The sequence below is a fragment of the Danio rerio genome, chromosome 4 (genome assembly GCF_049306965.1).
Source record: "Danio rerio strain Tuebingen ecotype United States chromosome 4, GRCz12tu, whole genome shotgun sequence".
NCBI lineage: Eukaryota > Metazoa > Chordata > Actinopteri > Cypriniformes > Danionidae > Danio > Danio rerio.
This window is the reverse complement of record NC_133179.1, coordinates 8,938,937-8,953,985: the sequence shown is the minus strand read 5'-3', so window position 1 is coordinate 8,953,985 and position 15,049 is coordinate 8,938,937. Positions and strand designations below refer to the sequence as shown.

Genomic DNA, 15,049 nt, shown 5'->3' with positions numbered 1-15,049 from the left:
ATATATATATATATATAAATAATAATTCCCCCCCTAATTTATTTTAGCTCGGTTGGGGAGAGGTGGTAAATTGATATTAAAAAAATAAAAAAATTAATTTGATTTTAAAGACAAAATATACATATGATATCTGTAGTAAAGGCACACTTCTGATACTATTCTTTTTTTCTTTTTTGACAGACCTAACAAGACTTGACAAGAACCACCAGGAATTTTCCCCCCTCCGAGCCATTATTATCAGCCCTACATCTTTACGCACATCTGTCTCTCGAAAAAAAGTGAAAGAAAAATACTCCGTTTATGTACCACTATGTCACACTCATCCCCTGTCAGTCAAACCTCACGACCCTGATCCTCAACCCTAATCCAGAAGCACTCGCCCTTCCCCTAGGCCACCACAAACACCTTCAGGCTGGAGATCTTCATCATTTATGCACCACAAACCACAATCCTAATGGTTACAAATGACAATAATACTATATCTTATATTTATGTTATTAATGCATTGGGGTTGAGATTTAAAGTGTAAAAAGTAATAATAATAATAATAATAATAATAATAATAATAATAATAATAAAAGGCTAAATCCATTCAGTAAGTGCAATATTAATGAATATAAAGTGTATAATAACCACTTATAAACTAATAATATTAACAATATTTCTAAAATTCAACTATATGTGAATCAAAACATCAACAACAACAAAAAAAAAGAAAAGAAAAAGAAAAAAAGAAAATTCCCTTATTTATAGCATAAATAAATTCAGATTTTTTATTCCAATGACTGAAAAAATATGTAATTTTTCCTTTACTGAGGGCATTTGATTGGACAAAAGTCAAGTTTGGTGTAAAATAAGTCATTAATATCACAGAAATGGGAGGGTGGAATTACTACAGGATGTAAAAGATGTATATTGTGCTTTTTTATGAATAAAATAAAGATAATTTAACTTTTGTAGTAAGTTTTTACACTGAAAAACACATTATTTAGATTTTACTAAATAGTTTAAAGGTAAATGGATGCAAACAATTTACATGGGCTGACTTTAAACAAACAAATGAAGTTGAACATTGATAAATTGTGTTTGTTTGTTTAAATTCATCCCAAACAAAACCAAAATGTTTTTTTTTCAGTGTACATAAAGCAAAATGTGCTAATAAAGTAATTTATTTGGATGGCAACAAGTCGTGTGTGTAAAAATCTTGACCAATAGTGTAAAGCAGAGCTGACCAACCTTGTTCCTGGAGATTTCAGTTGCAACCTATATGAAACACACCTGCCTGTAATTATCAAGTGCTGTTCAGGTCCTAATTAATTGATTCAGGTGTGTTTAATCAGAGTTGGAGCTGAAATCTACAGGAAGATAAATCTCCAGGAACAAGGTTGAGCACCCTTGGTGTAAAGATTAGACTTAAATTAGACAGTTTTACTTAAAACTTTCCAACAATAATTTGCACATCGCTACATTTCTTATGAAATGCTTTCAAATTGACCCATAGAGTAAAGATTAGGCTTAAATAAGACAGTTTTACTTAAAACTTTCCACCCATAATTTGCATATGGTTACATTCCCTATGAAATGCTTTCAAATTGAACCATAGTGCAAAGATTAGACTTAAATTAGACAGTTTTACTTAAAACTTTCCAACAATAATTTGTATATGGTTACATTTCTTATAAAATGCTTTCAAATTGACCCATAGAATAAAGATTAGACTTTCCACTCATAATCTGCATATGGTCATATTCCTTATGAAATGCTTTCAAATTGACCCATAGTTTAAAGAATAGACTTAAATTAGAGAGTTTTCCTTAAAAACTTCCACCCATAATTTGTATATGGTTACATTTCTTACAAAATGTTTTCTAATTGACCCATATTGCAAAGATTAGACTTAAATTAGAGAGTTTTCCTTAAAAACTTCCACCCATAATGTACGTATCATTACATTTCTTATGCAATACTTTCAAATTGACCCACAGTGTAAAGATTAGACTTGTTGGACAGTTTCCCTTTGCAATTTCCACCTATAATTATGCATATGGCTACATTTAATAAAGTATCTTAGCTGTTATTATAAACCTGGTAAGTGTGTTAGTGCAGCATCATGTAAAACACCTTCAGGCTATCGCTGTTTATTATTACCAAACCTGAAACTTCAAATTCTAATGATTTAAATAACAACCAATGCTAAACTGCTCTTCGTAATGTGTCTGTAGTGAAGACATGTCTTAAACTTGTTCCCAACACTGTTCCTAACTTTGACCCTGAAGTAAAACTGCTCCAAAAAGCCTTGATTTAGGACCACTGCATGCGATCTTTATCTAATGATTAAACTAATGATTATAAATGAGGATAAACGGCAAACGGTTGCTTGTAATGTGTCTTTCTGCTGTGAAAAGGACGTGTCTTAACCTTTCCGAAGTTGGCTCCTAACTTTGACCCCGAAGTAAAACTGCTCAGAAAGCCCTGATTTAGGACCACCGCGTGTAACCTTTATCTCCGACCTCAACCATTAGTATGTCAGGAGAGCAGCGGCTCTTAAGCAGATTGTGTGATTGACAGTGAGAGGGACGGGGCGCAGGCTGCCCTCCTGATCTCAGGGGCTGCGGGTGCAGAGTATCTGCACTGCTGACACCCATTTCCCGAGGAATGCTGGAGCTGATAGCCTGTCATTCAGACGTCTGTTTTCCAGCGTGTGCATGAATGGAGTTAAAGTGTGGATGTGCATATCGTGGCTCTCGGTCGCTTTGTTTTTCTGTAGCCGCTGGGTTTTGTGTACATGTGTGTGGCCGGTTTGTACTGGAAACAGAGATGCAGAGTTTTTGTGTGTGTTTCTATTTGGAAACAATTCATAGGTTTACATTGATTGTGAAGATTTTGAAAGGGAGTTGATCTGTATGAAATAAAATAAACATATTACATAATGATCATTATTTTATTTAAAGCATAAATTATTAAATAGATCAAAGATACAAAATAAATAAACAGTGCTTTATGTTTTTGTAGAGTCTTACCAGTATTAAAACACAGAAATTAAATGTAAAATAATACTGTACACAATAGTCAATATTTAAAGCATATCAAAACTTTGAGCTGTCCTAAAACTATTCATCAACATTCATTCTTGTCTCAGGATAATTTTGAAAAACTTCTGTGATCCTCTTCAAATGTTTTCTACTATAGTCTTAGTTGTAGAGATAATTAAACGCAATTATTTTATGTTCAAGCTACACATTTGATCCTTTCTATTGCCCAAATGGTTTCAATTCATACTTTAACTCTTACATAGTCACATGCAGTTCTTAAAAAAAAGGGTGTTTTCTGGTTAATTACAATGCCATCTCAACATTGCAGATCCACACATTGGGTTATCGATGCTGGAACGATATACTGATATATATATAGCCCTATCCCTACTGCAAATGTTTTATTATTTTTTCAAATATTTCTAAAGTTTTATTTCATAGACCAAGAAAAAGTTTTATATTTCAGTTTGGTTTTTAATTATTTTATATTAATTTGTAATAATTTCTTGCATTTTTAGGCTCTTTTCAATTGACCTAATTAAATTAACTTATAATTACCCTAGATATATAGTCTTTAAATGGCACTTGGAGTTGAATACTAGTATCTTGCCAAATACCTAGTGAAATATTATGAATTGTCAAAATGACAAAGACAAAAAATAGCTACTATAAATAAGTTACTAAAACTTTTATGTTTTAATAATAAAATGTGTTTTAAACCTTAAATCTTTCCTTCATTAAACAACACTTTAGAAATAATTTCATAGGAAGGCTAATATTATTGACTGAAACTGTACACTCTCCGAAACAAAAGTATGCGATCTGCCACTGGGGTGGTACCTTTGCAAAAGGTACACATTTGTACCTGGTCCATGTTAATACCTCAAGGGAACATATCAGTCCCTAAAAAGTACAAAAGTGTTCCTTTTCAAAATTTGTAGGTACTAATAAATACTTTTGAGGTACCAATATGAACTCTATACAAATGTGTACCTTTTGAAAAGGTACCACCCTAGTGACAGATCACATACCTTTATTTCTAAGAGTGTAAGTAATATGTAATTAACCCTCTATTGCTTGGTGTTGCCATATTATATTAATTTACTTGCCACTGTTTCTTTAAGATTGACATTCTAATGCTATTGTTGGAAAGAGAAGACCTTAGTTTAGCCAATGACGTCCAGTGCTTTTCTGTGGCACGATTTATTGTAAGTAGATACTGAATGCAAATGTAAACGCAATAAAAACAAAGAATCAACTCATGTTAGATCCACAAAAAAGTCTGAGACATCACCTCCAGTAAGTAATGATGAAATATTCACAACTCAAAAAAGTTTTTAGCTAATTAGTTTTTTGTACATCAATCAAATGTATGTTTTGCCAAACAGTGGAATGTGCATTATTGCATTAGACTAGCTAGCTAGCAAGGTCAGATGTTATCTTGTAACAGTAACAACATGAATGCTGGTAATATAATGTTGATTAGTCATATCTTAATGACATTTGCATTATGGATAAAATCTTTTCATTTTTATTACGCATTCTACTGACACTTTAAAATAAAGTGCACACCAAACAAATTTAATTATGTTTAATTTGGATAAACATAAAAAAACTTTTCATCTCACAATTGGGTTCATTTAGCTTTATATTTATTACGACTTAACATCCAAACTGAGCTGAAAAACCTCTTAACTGTATAAAAATAAGCCAATAATCAATTAGCAATACAAACTAATATTAACAATAAAGTAGAAAATAGCCACTCGTCTGTGTGTGCTTTTTGCAGGTGGTTCCTGGAAACCAGGAGGAGTCAAATAATCCTAAAACTGCTCTGTTTGACGGCTCTGCGGCTGGACATCTGTACCTTGTTTGCATCTCCAAACTCCAAGACTTCATTCCCGATGTGTGTCTCCCTATAAATCCTCCAGAGCTTGTTCTTCAGCCTCTCATCGAACTGCTAACTACTACTAAAGTAAGGTCAGCTGGTTAGCAATACTGTGAACACAGCATCAGCATATCCTGTACACTTAAGAGGCTTTTAACTCAGTTTGGATGTTAAACTGTAATAAATATAAAGAAAAATGAACCAAATTGTAAGATGAAAAAGACAGACACAACTTGAATTTCACAATTTGGTTCATTTTAATTATATTTATTACAGTTTAACATCCAAACCGAGTCAAAAAAAACCCTCTTAACTGTATAAAAATAACCCATTAATCGAATAGCAGAGAACCGACAGACTTCACAAACTACTATTAACAATTAAGTGGAAAGTGCATAACACAGCCACTAGTCTGTGTGTGCTTTCTGCAGGTGGTTTGTGGGAACCAGGAGGAGTCAAATAATCCCAAAACATGCACTGTACTCTGCGGCTGGACATCTGTACCCGGTTTGGATCTCCAAACTCAAAATTTTATTCCCAACGTGTGTCTCCCTATAATGTATATGTTCTTCAGCCTCTCCTTGAACTGCTAACCAACACTACGATAGCAAGGTCAGCTGGTTAGCCAATCTGTAAACACCAGCATATCCAGAGCGATCTTATGTTTCCATGTATTCACGCCCCTCATAAGAGACAGGGTTTCAGGGTATTGTCAACTTAACGTCTACAGACAGCATCTGTGGCATGCTTTCAATTATGACGCACGTATCATTTTGACTGGAGAGTGCAAAACCCAAAAGTGTTTTTACAGTAAAACACAATCAGGGCCTGAGGAACGAGAGAGTCGGAGAGTTCAAAAGCATGAAAAGCGAAGCTCCCATTTGGGTCAGAAACACACAATTCGTCAGCAAAACAAAAAAGCTTGTTAGACTTGAGCTATAAAATCTAAATTGTCCCTTTGAGGTGGGACTATTTTCAGTTTTTTTTTTCTTTTAGACTGACGAACGTCTGGTTTAAGCTTCACCAATGTAATTCCTGTGGGTGAGGTTGAAGAACTCCTCTAGGAAACTAGGAGGACTGAGGTCTGTGCTCATTTTAGTCTATGGTTTTGCCTCGTGCCTTGGTCTAGATGCAGACGGCCAGACTGTCATTGATCTCACCTGCTGTTTGGTTGGGTTTTTTTTTTTTTTTTTTGGGTCTTACCTGCTGTTTGAGTTGATGAACCAGCCTGTCTTTCTCTCTCTTCAGCAGAGCCACCTCATCTTGAGTTTTCTTCTTCTTTGAGGACGAAAGCTCCAGTAGAGCGATGTTGGCATCCTTCTCGCTGATGGCTGCCAACAGTGCCTCCTGCCTGTTTGGAGGAGAACACACACTTAATTTGATTTCAGACAGCACATTTTTGACAGGCTGCGATTGAAAATAGGTCCTGTTGACAGATTCACTTCCAATTCCCTGTCGACGATCTATAGATGTGTGGTACTTAAGCATGAAACTACACAGTAATGATGCTGAAGACAACATATACTGTATAGACCATCATGAGGGATGTAAACATAAACAATGGTCCCAATGTATTTCATGTTTTACATTTTTAATTTCTATTGCCTCTGAGAATCTAACAAGAGCCAAATATTGATAAATAATGTTATGATAGCAGTTTAACATTAGGTTATGATTGAATTGCCTCTTGTAACAGTTATGAAATAGTTTGATAACAAGCAGGAAATGTTGATGGGCCAATGACATGACCACATTGAAATGTTCTATATATATATGCGTATAATTAAGTACACAGCTACAAAAAAAGAGGCTACTGAAAAGTCTGTTTCTCTGGAAGTACGTTTCTCTTGATAATTTATGGTTATGTGTTTTAGTAAAACATATTTTCTTCATTTATTCTGTTACCATCTTCTAAATACCTGTTTACATGCATTTTTAGAAACACCACACCATCGTTTTACACTGGTTCCCTACATTCAGAATAGAGTTTACGTATTACTACTTGTCTACTATAAATCACTAAATGGCCTAGGACCTCATTATATTACAGATCTCTCAGATCATTAGGATCAAGTAAATTAGATATTCCAAGAGTTTGTTTAAAGCAGGGTGAATCTGCCTTTAGCTAATACACCCCCCGCTGCTGGAATTAGAAGTGATCAGATGTGCTCCAACATTAGGCCCATTCAAATCAAGGCTTAAAACAACTGTTTAGCTGTGCCTCTATTGAATGAGCACTGTGCTACATTCGGAAAATCACACTATTATGTCTTTCTTTTATTTTTAATTTCTTTAAAACCTTTTTTTGCTCCATATTTTAATAATTTTTTTATTCCTTTAATCATTTCTTTTTTCTTTTATTTTAGTTTATGTAAAGCACTATGAGTTACTATTATGTATGAAATGTGCTATATAAATAAACTTGCCTTGCAAACTGTTTTAACTTCAAAGGAGTCAATGACAGTAATTGACAACTAATTTAAAGCTTTATTATGAACACCAATTATCACTTTTAAGAAAGTAAAATAAATAATAAATAATAGGAAAATAATAAATAAGCCCAAATGATTCTGACTGGAAGAAATGTGATCAGATCTTTATGTTATCTTTAAAGAACAGCAATAAAATACACTGTATGGGTCTTTTTTCCTTTTATTTAATGCCATAAATCATAAGAAATTTATTTAAAAGTTCTATGAAGACATTTTGTACATTTCCTACCGTGAATATATTGAAATTTAATTTCTGATTAGTAATATACATTGCTACGAACTTCATCTGCACAACTTTAAAGATGATTTTCTTAATACGTTAACAATTGTCAAATACTTCTATCATGGCTAAATGTTGTCCTATCATAAACCATACATAAATGGAAAGCTTACATATTCAGATTACAGCTAATGCTTAAATCTCCACATCCAGAAAAATGGACACTTATGACATTATTACCATTATGCAATCTTCGATGTGAAGCTGCTTTGGCACAATCTACATTGTAAAAGCGCTACACAAATAAAGATGAATTGAATTGAATTATTTGTGATCTAGTGTCATTATATTTAAATTGAAATGTAAATTTGGTGTGTTGTTAAATAATTAAGTGAATATTTGTGCAAATAGTTGTCAAAAAGTTGGCCAAATGATGTTCTATCATATCAAACCATACATCAATGTAAAGCTTACACATTCAGATTACAGCTAATGCGTAAATCTCCACATCCAATAATTGACACTTATGACTTGTTTGTGGTCTGGTGTCACAAATATTAATAATAAATCAGGATTTTCAAGTGGTCTCTTAATAACTGTCACTTTTGATCACTTCAGTGCGCAGCATATGAACAATACGCTACTCATAGCATTGCAAATAATTAGTTTGCCATAACTAGCCGTCAGTCAAGTGCAGCTGTTTCTGGGAGTGTGGCCTGTTAGGTCAAAACTGCGGTAACAGAAAGAGGGAGGGTGAACATCATGTAGTGTTAGCTGAGATGGTCAAAGCCTCCAGTGTACTGACAAATAGAGGCGGCAGACTGGAGAATGTCTCAGGGTTAGCGTTAGCCACGTGTGCTAGAGTGTCAGTGGTGAAGCGTGTGTCTAAAACATCCTCCCTCTGCCTCGCTTTCTTTTCCTCCCTCTCATTTTTTTTTCTTTGACCTCTTAAACACTGAAACTTGCTGGATCATTGCCAAAACCTAGAGAGCTTACTGTTTTCCTAGATGGTTACCTACTTGGATAGCAAACAAACGAATTGATATGAAGCAACTCTGTATGACATAAAATGCTTGGTGTTAGCATGTTGCTAAGCTAACAACATGGTCCCAGAAGCATACAACTAGCACACACAAGTTACTGATCTTTAAGTAGGGCATCACGGTAGCGCAGTGGGTAGCACGATCGCCTCACAGCAAGAAGGTCACTGGGTCGAGCCCCGACTGGGCAGTTGGCATTTCTGTGTGGAGTTTGCATGTTCTCCCCGTGTACACGTGGGTTGCCTCCGGGTGCTGTAGTGTATGTGTGTGAAAGAGTGTGTATGGGTGTTTCCTAGTGGCTGGAAGGGCATCCGCGGTATAAAAACAAAAATATCAAAAAAATTTGTAATAACAATGTTTAATATTTTAAATTTTACCTATTTAATACTTTATAAATAAGGCTTTTTTGGTGATGGCAGCTTAAAGATACCTCCCATATGGAAAATGAAGTCACATGAATTGCTCAGGTCTGATTTTGACTTCAGCAAAGTGTAAACATCTTGATGGTTCTGTGAGTCTTGCCTATTAAATCTGATCATTAATTTTTTTTTATTAGATTCAAGGCAGGTGATTGGCTAGGCCATTCTACAGCTTGGCTTTCTTTCTCTGAAAGCATTTGAGAGTTTGCTTGGCTGTGTTGTGGATTATTGTCTTGCTGAAATGTTTACTCTGCTTTCATCTTCATCATTCTAATAATGTAGATGTTAGACTAAAGCTGCTGATATTCATTCACAATGACGAAGGGCAGAGGAGGAACTACTGAGAAATTTCAGCTGCTGTCTGGGCTTTCACTGCCTTTCTACACCTCCCTTTCTTCATGTGTTCAATACTTTTTTCCTATGTCATTTCATTTTACTACACATAACTAGGGCCAGACGGAATCTGCGGACGTTTTTTTGCTATTTCTGCAGAGAATTTTAGTAAAATCTGCATATTTCTGCGAAATTATTTTGGGAGTATCCAGCAGAGTATCATAACTTACACTTTAATATATTAAATAAAAAGTAATAAATTACTAAATAAAAACTGAATAAATTCAGATTTACACATTTACTCAAGTAAATAAACAGAATTTATAATGGGCTAAAAAACTGCAGAAATCTGCAGAATTCTGCGGAATTCTGCGCGCGCAGATTCCGTGTGGGCCTACACATAACTTAATTTTTAAACTAATTAATATTGTTTTCTTTGCATATATTGATTTCTTTGGTTGTTACCAACATGTGGTGAACATTACAAGTCAACAGCACCTTTAGAAATATGTTTTCTGAGAAAAATGGTGATGTGTTAATACCTTTCCCCCCCAACTTTAGTTGTTTTTTTGTCTTAATGTTCACATTCTGGGATTGCCTTATTTGTTAAATAAATATGGTCTATATATTGCATCAGGAGCACTACAGTTTTATAAAATATCCCCTTTCTATTTTACTATCTTAAAGGACGCACCATTTATTCTCATCCCGAGATTGCAGCATATTCACTTTTCCTCTTATCAGCGTCTCAAATCGCTGGCAAACCCTTTCTTTCTCTTTTATTCTATTTCGTCGTGTTCTCCTCAACTCCTCTGAGGAACTGACTGACCTGATTCTATCCAGACTGACACTGCAGCTCCAGAAAGAAGCCTGTGTACCTGACAGAAACACACACACACTCAGTATGATACCCACAGGCCGCCGTACAGCTCTTAATTCTGTCATTTTGACCATCAAAAGCAACGGAGATGGGATGTATCCCGCAAAACACATGCGCACACAGACGGGCCACCCAGGCCTGTAAAAACCACCGTGTCCTGGCGCAAACTAATAAAACGAACGCTGGTGATGTTCCAGGAGGCACCGGGAGCACTAACATGTCCTGTCAGAGAGGCCTTTTAATACACTGACCTCCTGACTAGCCGTGCTCATTATGGTCGGGTTTAGACCACAGGCAGCAGCTGCCCCTGAGGTGAGTCAGTTTACTTTGGGCAAAAAAAAAAAAAAAAAAGGAACTTCCCCTTCAGCTCCACAGCCTCACTGCCTGGTCCCGATGAGCCCTTCTGTATCTGCCCTGCCAAAATGCATCGAGTGCTAAAAATAAAAATCAAAGGAAAAGATGAGGTGAAGAGAGAAACCCGGGGAGGACGGCTTGAGGAGAGGCGAATAACAGGATGTGCGCTGGGATGTGGGGGATAAAGAGAATGAAATGATGGATGAGAATCGCTCACACGTCCATGTAAACACACATGATATTCAGATCACGGTATCATGCCAACTCAGGGAAATGATGGTGGCGCAAAAGAGAATTTGAATTCTTCCGTTCTTCAATTTTTTTCCTGACGCACGTGTCCTGCTAGATTTATCTTTAAACAAGGATGGGACTTTTTCCTCTGTGATCTAATCTTTCCTATGCACTGGATATGATGGGTGGCCATGAAGAGAGAAGAGGCGTGATGACTGCAGCAGCGACACACGCACTTCCTCCCTAAAACTCCTGATTTGGGACTTATAAAACGGATAAATAATATACACTGTCATTCAAAAGTTTGCGGTCAGTAATATTTCGTATTCGGAGACAGTAATGGACTGACAGAGGAACAATTTCTTCCCTTAGGCAATTTATCTCATGAACCATAATTGGGGAACCAACAACACTACTTACAAACATATTTATTTAACAACGTACAGTATTTAGTTTACATTTCAATTTGTGCATAATATGGCTACATATAATATTGCATATAGTTATATACCTGTACATACATCTGCACGTCATGATTTTGTAAAGTATTATGCTATCCTGGATTATTATTAAAACATTTTATATTATTATTATTATTATTATTATTATTAAAATTATTATCATATTCTATAATTTATTATTGTTATTATTATATTTCTTTTTGCATTTTATATAATTTATTATTATTATTATTATTATTATTATTTTGCATTTAATATAATATATTATTATTATTATTATTATTATTATTATTGTTATTGTTATTATGGCATTTTATATAATTTATTATTATTGTTATTATTATTAATTTGTTATTAGTGCATTAAAAATAAAATAACACTAATAAAATTATAAAAAATATAGCATTTTTATTTTATTACACACACACTGTATGGGATAGATCAATTATTCTTAATAAACAAATTTTGCCTTTTTTGTTAATTAAATAATGCATTTTAAATGTAACACTTTCTCAATAATTAGATGCATTACTGTATGTATACTTCGTACATATTTAATTTGCACATTTTTATTCATCTGGTCCAAAATTCTCTGCAGAAAAAGCAAAAAATGTCTGCAGATTCTGTCTGACGCTACTAATAGGACATTTAATAGTATAAATAATTGGACTTTTTAAACATCAAGTTATAAAATCTAAATAACCATAAGAATGCTAAGTATTATGAAGTGTGTATGGCTATTTGCATAATTATGGTATTATATAATCAGCGGCATAAAAGGATCTCAAAATGACAATAATATTGTTATCACAACAATTTCTGTGACAATATATCGTGCAACAAGAGTCTGTATCGTGACAGGCCTAATACTATTAATACTATTAACTAATACTATTAATGCAGCCTTGGATGGATGTAAAACATTTAATTTAATCACCCAATCCTGACTATTTGAAAAAACCACGCCAAAAATTATTTTTAATATTAAATACAGCCCATATAAGTGGTTTACAACCACTTAAAGCCATTTAAAAATTATTAAATCCAATGTATAACTGTATCAGTGTGCTTACATCAGACTATTTTAGCCAACAACTCCAATCATCTCCAGTCAAGGTTTACATATGTATGCAAGTCACAGAACAGCAGACATTGTAGACTCAAGCAAATATGGACCAATCATTTGTGATAAGATGCTAACTAAGTAGCTTAGTAGACATCCTACTATTTGCAGACAGCAAGCCAGAGCTTACTATCCTGCAGTAAAGAAAAAAGACAATGGCTCTTATCAGAAGCACAATGGGCCTCCACAGATTTGTTGTCAGACAGATAGAGGAGAGTCCATATTGATCACTAAGAGGTCAAGTGGCCAATCACCTCCTCCAATCAGAGAAAAGGGAAGGGTCCCATCAATCAACGCATCTCCACACCGCCCTCAACACTCAATTTCCTCTCTCTGTGCTCTGCATTCCTTCAAGCTTTCTTCTCAGGAGTCTTCGAGCAGGCCTAAAAATACGCCACATCCTTCTGTTCTCTATCGGTTGTGTGTGTGTGTCCATGGGCGTGTTCGCCAGTGTAGAGATAATGAATAGCTGAGGGGGTGGGAGATTTATGGCAGCTTGTGATGGGGACGAAATGTGCCGGTTAAGCCACCGGAGCGAGGGAACACCGCACAGTACGCCAGGAATGGCCGGGGTGGTGGGTCCTAAACATGACTTATCACTGCCATTCCTACCGTATGACGACAGTACGACGTAAATGATGGCAATATGAGGGAGGAATGTTAAACGAATGCAGATCTGAGGTCGGGCTACTTTCAGCGCTTGAAATTGTTTAATGGTTGTCTTAGCCGTGACCACTCTGGAAGAGAGATAAGCTTCTTGGAAACACAAAGGGGAGAAATGTGAAGTGCAAAATACTGCGAGGACAGATGGATGAATGGGTGGAAGATTATTATTTTAAAATGTCTTGATATTTTACCTCATATTTTGTTTTTACCTCAAAGCAAAACTTGAACTGATTTGATACAGCATGGCTAGGTTTCGGATGAAAGATGGATGGGTGGATGGAGGGGTGTTGGGATTGATGGATGGATGGAAAGAGAGGTAAGTGAAGGAGAGATGCTATCTACACATGCGTGGAAAACTAGTGGATCTAATGGATTGATGATGGACAGAGACTGATGGATGGATGGAAAGAACTATAAATGTATAATAATAAAGAGATGAGTGGAAAGATGGAAAGAACCGAATTGTTGATAAACAAATCAACTATAGTATGGATGGAACTATAAATTGATGGAAAGGACTATGGATTTATGGATGAAAAAGACTATGGATGGATTGAAAGGACTATGGGTGGATGTATGGAAAGAATGATAGATGGATGGTTGGATAGATGAAAGGATAGGATAACGGATTGATGAAAAGGACAATGGATGAATGGATGGATGGATGACTGAATGGATGGTAAGGATGATGGATGGATGAATGAATGAATGGATGGTAAGGATGATGAATAGATGGATGGATGAATGGATGGTAAGGATGATGGACGGATGGATGAATGAATGAATGGATGGTAAGGATGATGAATGGATGGATGGATGAATGGATGGTAAGGATGATGGATGGATGGATGGATGGATGGATGGATGGAAAGGACTATAGTGGATGGATGAATGGATGGATGATGGATAGATTGATAATGGATGGATGGATGGATGGACGGACAGATGGATGGATGGAAAGGACAATTTATGGATGGATGAATGGAAAGGATAATGGATGGACAGATGGATAGATGGATGGATGGATGGATGGATGGGTGTTGGGATTGACTAATGGAAAGTCTACAAATAGATGAAAAGACAAAGATGGATGGACTGAAAGATAAGAAAAATAGATGATTGGACAGATGATGAACAGAGATGGATGGATGGAAAGAACTATGAATGGATGAAAAAAAGATGGATGGAAAGAGCTTTGAATGTATAATAAAGACATAGATGGGTGGATAAATGGATGGATGGATGGATGGAAAGAACTGAATTGTTGATAAAGAAATGGACAGATCGATGGAAAGAACTATGAATGGATGGATGAATGAAAAGAACTATGGATGGATGGAAAAAAAATATGGATGGATGGATGGATGATGGAAATAACTAAGGATGGATGAGTGGATGAATGAAAAGAACTATGGATGGCTGGATGGATGGATGGATGGAAATAACTATGGATAGAAAGAACTATGGATGGATTAATAGATGGATGGAAAGAATGATGGATGGATAGATGGATGGATGGAAAGAATCACGAACCAATGTTAAAGGGATGGATGGACAAATGAATAGATGGAAAGAAAGTACTATGAATGGATGACAGTGATGAACAGATGAATAGAAAGCGTTGACAGAAATGGATGATGGCAAGATGTGTGAAAGGATGAATGACAAAATACTGTATAAGAATGTACTGTATAGATGAATGGACAAAGAAATGATGGTGGGATAAATGTAATAGATGAGTAGATGCATTGATAGAGGGATAAACAGTATAAATGGATGACTGTAGAGATACTAAGATTCGGATGGATGAATCGACATATGGATGAATTAATGATGGGATATGGGTACAATGGTGGATAGAAGAATGGAAGGAGGAAGATGAATGATCGAGTGAATGAATGAGGAAAAAA

General features: G+C 35.4%; 1 protein-coding gene across 13 annotated transcripts in view; it reads right to left on the bottom strand.

Annotated features, from left to right (window-relative positions):
- erc1b (ELKS/RAB6-interacting/CAST family member 1b) overlaps window positions 1-15,049 on the bottom strand; it is a 314,518-nt gene that overhangs the window by 61,783 nt on the left and 237,686 nt on the right. For all 13 annotated transcript variants that reach the window (XR_012401811.1, XR_012401815.1, XR_012401812.1 and 10 more), the window contains one exon: window positions 6,124-6,271. Coding sequence is in view for 8 of the 13 variants with exons in the window: in XM_021475209.3 (XP_021330884.2) it covers window positions 6,124-6,271 (148 nt within the window). In the remaining 5 variants the exon portion in view is untranslated. The remainder of the gene's footprint in view (window positions 1-6,123; window positions 6,272-15,049) is intronic.